Consider the following 12,317-nt stretch of genomic DNA (forward strand, 5'->3'; position numbering starts at 1 on the left):
TGTTTCATGTTTCTCTGTGTCTCTGTAGAGCTCAGTATCTTCCAGCAGAGTTACTGCCACTAATCATTAGGAAATACTATGAGATATGGTCATGCATACTGCAATTGTCAGGTAATCGCTCACGACAGTGAAATCTTCTCATAAGCTTTTTTGCAGTACTCAGTCTTCTATCTTAAATTACCATTTAAATATCCTGAAGGACTCCAGTGCAATTTTATTTGATCTGCTGTGAAAAAATGATTCTTTTAGGCAGGTAATTTTTGTTCGTTCCTCGTATGCTTATTCAAGAGAATTTCTCTATAATAATTAGGTAATGTCATCTAAACTAAATATTTGTATATGTCTATCATATTTTTTTTATTCTGATTGTGTGCTATGTATCTTTGAAGTCCTTCATCATGTCTAATGTAATTTGAGTAAATTAGATATTTGTAAGGAATTTGAAGGAGTTTGTAACAATCCTATAAAGTAAAACCATCCTTGTCATTTTGCTGTCTCTGATGCTCTCTCTTTTCAAGCAGATTTCTGACCTTGCATAATCTTTGAGGCTCTGATTATGCAAAATATTTAAAATATACTTAGCTTTAAGTGGGTGAGAAGGACTGGAGAGATCAAGCTTAAGTAACTTACTGGATCAGGCTTCTGCAGCAAATTCAGTTGGAATTTTGAAGGTGTGAAAAATAAAACTGACCTGTCAATTGAGATTCTTTATTAACTGGCTTAATCTAAAATAAAGCAAGGGGGTCTGTAATCAAAATAGGGTTGCCTATTAGGATCATTACACTCCTTCAGCTAAATCAAGTTAAAAAGCAAGTGAAGTTCAACCCAAAAACCTTCTGTATGTCAGCATGGTCTTAGTGGTAACCACTGTGTGAATACTTCCACAGTGGGATCATGCTTACTTACCTGCATTGGTATCTCAATCAAATGTTAAATCAATCTGAATGGAGAGTTAAATCAGCTTATACACTGAAGATGAAGCTTTTACAAATCAGTAAATGGAGTAGCCTAGCCTTGCCAACTGAGTATGCCTGTAAAGGCTTTCTACACTAAACAAAGAGACAGCTGGAGAAGGTATGCATATCTGCAGCCTTGAGGAGGAGTTTAGACTTGCTCTTGACAGATCTAGAAAAACACCTCAAATTAGCTAATCAGCTAACACAAATGCTAATTTATGTTTCTCCATAGACCAGCACTGTGGAGGAGAACTTGGGGATTATACTGGCTATATTGAATCGCCCAACTATCCTGGAGACTACCCAGCTAATGTTGAATGCATTTGGAATATAAACCCACCCCCAAAGAGGAGAATACTCATTGTAGTACCTGAGATATTCCTCCCAATTGAAGACGAATGTGGTGATGTTTTAGTAATGAGAAAAAGTGGTAAGTTGCCAGCCATGAATTATAAATATTTATAGCAAACAGATTGAGGGAAAGTTCATGTGGATGGGACAAAATGAGATCTTCATCCATTCAATGTTTGTAAAAGGATTGCTGAATAAACTGGCACAGCAAGTTAAAATAGAACACTGTACTAATGATAATTAACACAGCGATATTAATTATTCAAGTGTCTTGGCTGAATCACAAAGCAGTTAACGGACTTTTGTCTGGCCCAGTTATCAGGTGGGATAAATCACTGTTGCTCTGTAGAAGTCAATAAAGCTATGCAAAGTTATACTAGGAGACGATCTCTCCTGTCTTCTCTACAAACTATGCTCTTACTTCTCCTTTGCAGATATATCTATGCTGCAATTATTGTTAAATGTGTTCACTGACACAGGCTGGTACATCAACCTGACACCCTCAAGAATTCCAAAGTTTTCCCAATTTTATGTGGAGCGGAGCTTATGTTGTAGCTTTGATTACAAAGTTAATTTATCTACTTCTGAAGTTAGGACAGCAATGAGATGCAGCCCTCCTTCAGTCCTACGCAGGCAGCCAGCTTCTGGCGATCTGTTGTTAAAGCTTCAAGAAGCATCGTGCCTGAAAGAATTGTTTATATGGAGTTTTGTTTAAAACAGTATATTTTACTTGCTAAAATAGTTTTCACAACTTTTTATCTGCTAGGGCTTGTGTTGGCAGCTCTACATGTCAGATTAGTAAGAAAAGAAACCCGCACGTTACAGATGGAAGAACATTATATCTGGCCAGCTCAGTTTTATGAAAGCAACACAGTTGTTACAGCAGAATAACTCAGTAGTCCTTCTAGTCCTGAATCTGGTTCCAATAGTGACTAAAGCCAGGCATAGCAGGGAAACTTTGGCTTCCACCTCAGTACCAATAACAGCAACAATGGGAAATGAAGAGAGTTTTTCAGAGCTATGATTTGTGATCACTGTATGTTTGGCATCATAAGAATAGCTCTTATAAATATTTATCATAGTTCATGTAACATCAGCTGCCAATCTTACGGAGGAAAAAACTGATCGCAGTTCCAGAGTTACAGTTCGGTCCGCTTTTTTGCACTTCAAGAAGGGACTCGACCACAGTATTAGGTGTGAGTAATATAGCATATTCTCCCCAGTGTGGTTATGTTACACTAGGCCCTTTCTCTAGTTCCTGCTCACCAACCAGTCGTAGCCCTTACATACACACATGCGACTGTGGAGTGAGGCAAGCTCCAGAGCCCTCAGGAACAGGGCAGCGTGGCCATGCTCGCTGCCTTAGCAGGTCCCCCATGCTATTTGAGCCGGGCAGGTAAAGGCCGTGACCACAGTCCTTTAGCAGTTATCCAGAGTAACCTCTGCCTGCGCGCGGTGTGAATGTGTTCAGCTGAAGCTACTCGGGGAACATGAACAGAAAGTGAGCAGGGTTGTGACGTTTACTCAGCCACCTCTGGGGTACTCTTTGCTTTCCTATGTCATCTTTACTTTGCCCTTTTGTGTACATTAAGAAATAATGCCCTTAATTCCTTTAAAAATCAATTTATTCTAGTCTGGAACTCATTAAAACCCCTCACTATAATGGTATGTTGCAGGGCAACACCACAGGTAGATGTAGCATTGATGGAATAAGTTGGTTGGATATAGGCATTTTCTGTACCTCCCATGTGTTTGGGGTTTTATGCTTAACCTTTGCTATGAATGTCTGGGATTGATAATTAAGTTGGCTCCAGAAATTTATACAGAATCATGTTCCACTGGAATTTAAATATTTCATAAAATCAGACTGATTTTACCAATATCTTTTTCCAAAGGAAAATCAGAATAAAAAGTCACAGTGCTGAAGATACTACCTTTTAGAACAAAATGTTCTGATATTTAGGTCTGAAGAAACTTCTCATTTTAAGTTTTCTGTGATATTAAAATATCCACAAATTTAAAAGACTAAAAAGGAAACAAGAAACCTTTTTCTGTAATTTTCTTTCACAAAAATTTCAGATGCTATTTTTACTTGTCTAAGAGGTTGTTAAACATAACTAGCATTTCAAAATATCTAAATCATTAAGGAAGATGGAATTTCTATCTTCTCTCTGGCACTAATGTGCACTACTTGTTTTTGGTATAACTACAACATCATTATAACAGCTTCATCCTTAAGACTTTCTGATAAATATTAACATTTAACTCCAGTTTAACATAATCTTTATTTTGAAATTCATCTAAGGCTTTATCCAAATCCCATTCAATTCAAAAGATCTCTTTTTGTTAACATCGATGAAAGTTGGGTAATCCCTTGCGAGTTCAGATTTTGGAAAGTTATACTTGCTAAGAATCTTTCCCTAATTATCCTGTGGCTCTGAAGTCCACAGGTCTTTTCTGAACTAAGAAAGAAGCTATTTTTCTTTTTTTTTCTTTTTTTGTAATTTTTTTGAAATTAGAAGAGCCACCTGATATGTTCTTAATGATTTCAGGATATCCTGCACTCTCTGTTACTTATGATAAGTTCAAATTGGGGGTCTTTCTGGATCCCAGACCAGCAATAGATGAATAACATTTTCTTTTCAAACCTACAGCAAGGTTATTACATTCTGATAATCAGCATATTGCTATCAAGTTAACACCCAGATTTAGAAGTGTTAGGAGCTGGTCATCAAAGCTGCCGGGGGCGCGACTGACTTGTTCTTGCCCATCTGGGACTGGCATGTTGGAGCCCTGGAATTCAATGCTGCAGTAATACACAGAATAAGTAACATCGATACTAACTTTGTAAATGCTAATAATGATCTGTGGCATCTTGCTGTCTACTTAAGCATCTTGTCCTGGGACAGAGGGGAAGGGTTCCCATTACCTTTGTGGAAAAACTTGCTTCTCCTTATAGGCCAATAAAGAGTACATGCCTTCTATCATAAAAATCTTTCACTCTCAGGAGTATGTGAACTAACAAGTGTCTGTTAGTCTGGCAGTTCTGACCTCTAGATCAGGAAGGATTCAAAAAGTTATTTTTATAAAGATCATTTATTTATTTAATCTTCCAGCTTCTCCAACTTCAATTACTACATATGAAACGTGTCAGACTTACGAGAGACCTATTGCATTTACCTCAAGATCAAGGAAGCTATGGATTCAGTTCAAGTCAAATGAAGGAAACAGTGGGAAAGGATTTCAAGTCCCATATGTGACTTACGATGGTGAGAATGGGATTGTTTTCCATCTTTATGTTATACCTAGATTTCAGAAAATTGTCATTTAGAATCATTTTTACACTGATGGCAGGGAGAGAAGAATGCGAAAAATTTGATGTAACTCATTTTTAGGGTTTTCAGTGAATTACGTTAAAATCAGTTGTAAAGAATTTGAAGTAATACTTAATTTTATATTTATTACTTTTCCTAATCCTTTAAGGACAGACAGCAAGATGCACAGAACTCTTTGAATTTAATGCTTCTCCCACTGAATTTAAGGAGACTCCTTTTTATTGTTACTTATCGCATGCATAGTGAGCGTACCATTAATTGCTGTACATTTTAGGAAGCCCTTTCATCGTGCCTTACTAGTAACCAGCAAAATCATGAAAAGCATAAATTAATAAAATAACACGTCCAACAGAAAAAAAAAGATGCAAAAGAAAATATCCTTTTTCAAAGGTTATTTGCAAAATAAACATTGCAAAATGTTCTAAGACAGTCTTGATTTTCATACAAAAATAAGCATTAAATTGTATATTTTGGACTTTGGACTGTTTTAAAGAAAGTAAGACTTTTCTGTGCTACCTTTGGCAGCTGTTCTCTGTTAGCCTACCTCCATTCCAAACATCAGTGGAATTTAGTGAATGATTAGAAAATCTGATATTAAGCTGGCAACTAGTGTTGATTCAAGAATCAAATCGAGAGATGGTGTCAGGGCAGAAAACAAAGGTCTGTTCCTGACCGTGCCTCTGACTTCGTGTATAGGCTTAGACAGTTATTTCATATCCCTGTCCCTGTGTCTTCATTTCTAAAATACAGATGATAATGCCAGGGAAGAGTTTTCTGAGGCTAATTTAGTATTTGTATAGATGACTCAAAATTGCTGTTCTAAAGAAGTACAGAATTTTAATTTTAATGTGATTAGATTAAAGCAGCATGAGAGATATAGATAATGAACTGGTTACTGAATTTCTCTGAGTTATCTTGAAGAGGAGGTCTAGCTCATTAGTGCTTGTCTAGCTATAATCCTCCCAAAGGATGTCCCAAACAGTCACTCACCAATCTTTATTTTTCAGAGGATTATCAACAGCTAATAGAAGACATTGTTCGAGATGGACGATTATATGCTTCAGAAAATCACCAAGAAATTCTAAAAGTAAGAAAATTCTGCTCTGAGGCTGACCAAGAATTCCTTTTGTTATATATTTTCCCAAGGTAGTTCTCATTACCCTGATAGGCTCATAACAATTAAGCCTCAATTGTGATGCCCAATTGTGATGCTTTTTCTTCTGAGATTTGTGCTGGTATTTGCAGTAGTACAAAATCAACTGGTCTATAAGCATGGACACAACCAAAAAAAATGTAAGAACGTCCGATCTACTCAGCACCATAGAGCTGTTTAGCAGTCAGTATCAGCAGCTTAGCAAAGTATGTGGGCACAGCTTTAAAGGACTGCCTGTGCTCTTAAAGCTGGGCACGTGTATGTCCTTTGCTGAATCAGGACCTAAATGAAACGCATGCCAACAGAACTGTATGTTAGAAAAATCAGTCAGCCAAGAATGGAGAAACTATTGTTTGAAGAGCCTTCTTCAGCCTCCCTCTAGCATGTGTTTAAATGAGTCATTAAATTAGAATTTCCTGTGCATAAAAAATGTATCTACCTAAGCCACTGTCTTGCCTCAACAAGACATAAACATAACATAGCATCGTAGGCTGCTGGTGAAATTATTTTTAAAAGGCACAAGCAACAAATTGGGGGGAAATGTAGAGAAAGGCTGCTGGGCTGTTACCTATAATTAAAAAAACAAACAAACAAACAAAAAAGCTTGTTCAGAAGACCAAATTCAACCTTGTTAGTGTATGGTTTGGAAAGAGGGAAACTGATTAACACCCACTCCCACCGGGCACCCAGCCCCAACCCCATGAGTATTGGGTCACTCAGGTCTTGACTCCCACATGTGAGGTCCGGCAGGGGCTCGGTGAGGCTCTGACTCAAGGTTCACGAGAGGGCAGGATAAGGTCCTCGCAGAGCTCAGTGTTGCTGAAGACCAGCTTTCTCCTTCATGGAGGGAAGGCTCCTGGAAGGGCAGGAGGAGACATTAGCAATGCTAATACCTACCTTATACAGCCAGTTTGTGGTTAACCCAGCAGCTATATGCTCAATTTACTACCTTCGAGGAACACTAATTGCAAAAAACCAGAGAGCACGGTAAAACATGTCAGCAGCATAAATCTCCGCAGGCAACATGGGGTACAGCTCCCTTACACTGCTTTACCTGGGATGGCATTTTGAAAAAAAAAATCTATATGATTGATTGTTGTTCATTAATTTTGAAGCTGTACAGAAACTAAGTCCACCCACTGCTCGTGTCTAACGTCTATGTTGTCTCCCCTAGGACAAGAAACTGATCAAAGCTCTCTTTGATGTCCTGGCACACCCACAGAACTATTTCAAGTACACAGCACAAGAGTCAAAAGAGATGTTTCCAAGATCATTTATAAAGCTACTGCGCTCAAAAGTTTCCAGATTTCTACGACCATACAAATAAGTCTAGTGGTATTCAATTTGGGGTTACTTTGCATTCTTGTCAAATATTGTATTTCCTCCATAGTAGAAACATTTGCTGATTTGAAGGCTCTTTTTTGCAGTCTTTATTTTCAATTGTATATTGAAGAATACCTATAATGTTTTATAATTGTTAAAAGCCAATGTTCTGAATGGAATTTTTACTACAAAGAAAAATAATTGTGGATCATTGAGTGCATCTAGTTAAAGATCCAAAGTTGTGTCTGCACTAGTGTGTCTTCACTTTCCATTTGAAATTACATTTCGTAGAAAATATTCTTTCTAGCTTTTTATTTTCCAGGAAAAAAAGGTTCTTCAAAGCACAGAAGGGAACTATTCAAATCCAATTAAACTACCTGCAGATAAGTCCTGTTGTAGAAAGAAGTATGTAGTATAAATAATATTTGGATTTTGAATTGCACTTGAACTTTATATTTGAATCTTTAGAAGAAAACAAAACAATCTAAATTTTGTTATTTCTCCTTTGTGGTTTAGTGGAACCGTTATTCAACTAGAAATCAAAAGGGAAGAAAAGAAAGGGGAAAAAAAGAGACAGATGTATAATTTTGTTTTATGAATTACATAAGATTGAGTCCCATGCCCCAACATTTTATCTGTCCTCTTCTAAACTTCTTCAGAGGTTTACCACTATCTACTATTTTCTTGAAACTGATGTAGCTATGGAGTTTTATACACCAATTGGTCCCTTTGAAGGCATTTACAATAGGATAGATGAGAAATGAACAACAATAGCAAAAGTAATAGTCTGGTTTTCTTTGCGTTAATAGAGCATCTAATTAAGTACAATATATAAATATATAAATATATACTTCTATTTGTGGGTACATTAGTAATGTTATCTTTAGTTACTGTAAATATTATTCATGCTTAAATCTTTACTCCCCCACACACTGTTTACTCATATCTATTTGTAACTTCGCTTAGATGATTAAATGACTTCTCCAAGTGCTTGTCACTTCTGTTAACACCAAACTGAAGCCTTTTGGAGTTTTATAATACTGGATAATGTTTTTTTTCTTGGACAATCTCTTTCAGCATACATTATTCCAGGAAGAATAACATCAGTTAAGATGCAGCTGCTCTCCAGTATCTTGGTCAGTAAAGGGTCAGTTATTGCCGCTTCTTTGGGCACCCCTCATACCCTGGCCAGGAGGTACCTGGAGGACAGCACACTTGAGAGGAGCTCAGTCTTTAAGTGAGATCTGTCCTCCATAAAACACTGTGAACGTGCCTCCATCAGGTGCCCAAACTCTACACAGGGAGGGTGGGGGGAATGGGACACAGTTTTGCAGCCTGCTTTGAAGACGTGGAGGGCAGGTCCTGCAGCCTTTGGAGACCCAGCGCTCCCTTTTACTACCCCTTTGCAGCCGCGGCACACACCAGCCTCAGGCAACTCTCCAGCTGCCCAGACCCCACACCAGAGAGCACAGCCTCATGGTCTCCTTCCTCCATGGGCGACAGGTAGCTGGTGGGTAAGACGATGATAAATCCTGTGTTCCCTCCTGTTCCTTGGCACAGGAGTGAATTTCAGTGAGAGAGTGGACTGTTTTTATTAGCATTGCAGTCTCTTTATTTTTAAGTCCCTTCCTCTTATATACCACTTCCCCTTTGATCCTACAATTTTATTACACGTGGAAATTAACCATCGTGCCAACATCCTCTCAGGAAAAGGCTAACATAAAGAGACAGGTTTGCTTTACTGCATTTTTGGGGGGATGCTCTCAAAGGCTTACATTTAAGTATGTTTATAGCTAACTTTTTATGCCTTTTATGTCTTTGTTTAAAATTATGCTTAAATTATATTTAAGTTGTTTTCTGTTGGCTACAAGTGGTTGAATATTCCATTTCTAAGAGACTCCTTTAATAGTGTATTGAGTTTTTCCACTTAGCCATCCGGCATTTTTGCTTGCCTTCTTTCCTTTTCTGTTGAAGAGCATAAATTTTTTCTTTCTGTGCCTAAACAGTTTCAGCTCAGAGTCTAACAAATCTGTTCTTTCACTTGTGGATCTTAGTCCTTTGAAGAGCTTTTGTTTTAAAAAATATATTTACATAGTTTAACCCATGTTTCAAAATGTAACATCTCCATGAAAGTCTTTTTTTAAAGGCTGTTAAACCTAATTTTTTTGTGGCGATGTTGAAACTACTTTTATTATATATTCACTGTGGGTTACTAAAGGTGACCTTCGAAGGAGAACATATCATCACTCCTAGATTCAGTGTATTCATGGAATGAAAAAAATAGAACTACATGTGTTTTTTTCTTAACAGAAGTTATTTGTAGAAAAAATGAATCTTTAAAAAGCAGGAATCTTTTTAGATACTCAGTCATGTATAAGTCTGTAGCTAAAAAACACTTCAACTAAACTTAGTATTTCAAAGTCTGATAGGTTATCCAGAATGATTTGGTGAGGATTACAGCCCTCCTACTGACAAATATTGGGAAATTGTTTAGAATTCTCAACCGAAGTCACAAAATTTAACAAAAAAAAAAAACTTCTTCATTTCCTGAAGGATGAACAATGATCGTTAAAATGGCACACTTCAGTAAGAGAAGTTTGGAGCCTGATGCTGAGCAGTGGCTTTAGTAAAATGTCTGCTAAAATTTCTGGTTAGCAACTCGCAAGTTTGGTCATAATGTCACTGTAAATAGTGGTGACATGTAGGACAAACTTTCTTTTTGGGACAGAGCTGCAAGTCACTGCTGTACATGTCCAGAAACCGCTGGCAGCACCGTAACTTGCTTCAGGTTCTCAGCCAAGGAGGGGGATCCCAGGGCCAGACAGTGCCTGCAGGAGGGACCTGTCCTGGCTGCGGCCACGGTTAGGGGAACACGGGCACAGCTGCACACCACGACTATAGGACTAGCCACACTTAGGCTGGGACAGCTCACCCCAGCTTACAACCACACTAGACAAAACTGGTGCTTTGCCTAGTTCATCCTGACAGGCAAGGTGGGAGGTTTGGGTTGGCCCGTATTCCCCAGAGCCATGTCAGGGCAGGGACTCTGCAGGCAGGACTGGGCGCTCAGTGACTTCTCCTGTAGCAAAAGTAGATTTTGTGTTGTTATGCTTTTTCTCTGAGAGCAAAGAAAGAAAGAGAATAATTTGGCCTTCATAAGTATATAGTGAAATGCTTCTGAATACATGGGGGTTTCTTATGTGATATATTTAGAAAACAGTCAGGTTTTGAATGTTGACAGCTCTGCACAGAAATGCCATTGGATGTGCAAATTTCTAATAAAATAAGTAATGACAAAGGGTATGGAAGACTAAGCAAATTTCAGTTGAAATATGCTGATTTTTACGACCACATAATTTTTACATCAGCACTAGAAGTAAAGAAATGCTTTGAAGAATTCCATCCAAAAGTATCTTATCAATTTCAGAAGGGCATAAGGATTCTTCACACTATATTTATAGTTACAGAAACTGGCATTCACCAAATAGAATAGAGCTGAGCTTCTCATTTGTTAATACAGGTGTCTGATGCTTTCATTGTCAGGATTCTCCTAAAACATGGTTACTATTATAATAACAGTACAACAACAAGGAATGTCGTCTTTGTGGAGAAAACCTACATGGGAATCCAAACCCGTGCAAGGAGAATAGGGCCTCTTTAAGAAAACCAGCTTCATGAAATCAATCAATACATTGCAGAATAGAAAATTTTGTCCTTTACTGTAAACATGAAATGCTGCATTTAAACTTAATCAATAAATACATCCCTGTATTTGGTCTTATAGCATTACGTGTTGTATGCAGGATAGGTGCAACAACATGTTTATGTGCTACTACAGAGAGGTTGAAGAAGCCTAATTTGTGATTGCCTAATTCCACATCACAAACTGAACTTTTTATTTTCAATTTGCAAATGTCTGTACGCTTAAAAGTTGCACCTGTAGCACTTATCATTTTAAGCCTCTCCTCCTGCACTTATTTTTTAGCGAGATGGTGGTGACTCATCCGAAGGTTCTCATGTGCCACCAGACAGCAGCCTGCATACCTGCTGCAAGCCAGCAGAGTGCATCAGAAGTTGCTAAATAATCAAGCCCTAAGGCATCCCACGACAGCGCTTGTTAGTGATTGCTGTGGGCAAAGTGCATGTGCGTGTGTTTGTGTGTGTGTCATTTCAGTACAGGAAGCATCAGGAGTCTGTGTTCAATGGGCCAAATTGCTACCTGCATCTTGCCCGCAATAGCAAGATTTATACTGCCTGAAGATTTAGTTCACTAAAACTTGATATAAAGCTTCTGAAGTCTACTTTCAGACCATTTTTTCCATCTGCCTCCCTCCCTCTGTCATATATTAGCTTTTTACCTAAAGACCAACTTCTGAAAAACTTATTTCCTCACTATGCCTCCTCCATACCATAAAGTTAAATTGCACTGTGCTATGGTCACTGAAGATTGAGTCTAGTCTCATGTTTACTCTTCAAACCTGGCTCTGCAATTTGGTGATAATTGGTACAGTTCTTTTTAGCTGAGCACAGCAAAAGCCCTATGCCTGAACTTCCCAAACTTTAGTGAGCCAAAATATGCATCTGGTTTTCACATCAGATGTATGTCTCCAATAATTATATTTCTGTAGGAACTGCTGCCCTACCAAAAAAAAAAATTGTTTCTTTTTTGTCATGTTTTATTGACATTCTGTATTGACATTCATTTCCTCTGAATATGGAAAATCACAGCATACAAAGCCCTACGAGCAATTCTTGATGGGCAGCCAGCATGTGTGTGTACAGTGTACATTGAAAAGGCTTTAAGTTCCCTTTGGTGAGTCTTTAGTTATTGAAGTAGGGCAGCAGGAAGAATTGCTGAACTTTCAAGAAAACCACCCTGTCCCTGTGCTGAATCTTTGAAAAGATTCGTACTTCATCTGTGAAATTCTTCACTTAATGCATTTTGCTTAACTTTCACCGTAAGTGATGTCTCTTTCTCATTGGTGAGACAAACATACTGGAAAAGGGTTCATCTGCAGAGGATTTTCAGACCTAAAATTTTAAATACAGTTCAAAGACAAACATGTTCTATATGTCTTTGTTGTAACATGTAAAACAACACTGTACCAAAGAAAGAGGGGGAAAAACCATTTAGACTGATCCTTCCCATGCACCAGCTTTATATTATGGTAGGCTTACTGACACCAGTAGATTTACTAA

At 38.0% G+C, this 12,317-nt stretch overlaps 1 protein-coding gene across 1 annotated transcript in view; it reads left to right on the forward strand.

Moving 5' to 3' along the window:
- SCUBE1 (signal peptide, CUB domain and EGF like domain containing 1) overlaps positions 1-8,105 on the forward strand; it is a 222,853-nt gene extending 214,748 nt beyond the window's left edge. Inside the window, exons 19-22 of the mRNA XM_067289850.1 lie at positions 1,189-1,386; positions 4,424-4,576; positions 5,650-5,729; positions 6,970-8,105. Coding sequence (XP_067145951.1) covers positions 1,189-1,386; positions 4,424-4,576; positions 5,650-5,729; positions 6,970-7,122 — 584 coding nt within the window. The 3' untranslated portion in view covers positions 7,123-8,105. The remainder of the gene's footprint in view (positions 1-1,188; positions 1,387-4,423; positions 4,577-5,649; positions 5,730-6,969) is intronic.
- The last annotated feature ends 4,212 nt before the right edge of the window (positions 8,106-12,317 follow it).

This window comes from Apteryx mantelli, chromosome 1, assembly GCF_036417845.1.
Source record: "Apteryx mantelli isolate bAptMan1 chromosome 1, bAptMan1.hap1, whole genome shotgun sequence".
NCBI lineage: Eukaryota > Metazoa > Chordata > Aves > Apterygiformes > Apterygidae > Apteryx > Apteryx mantelli.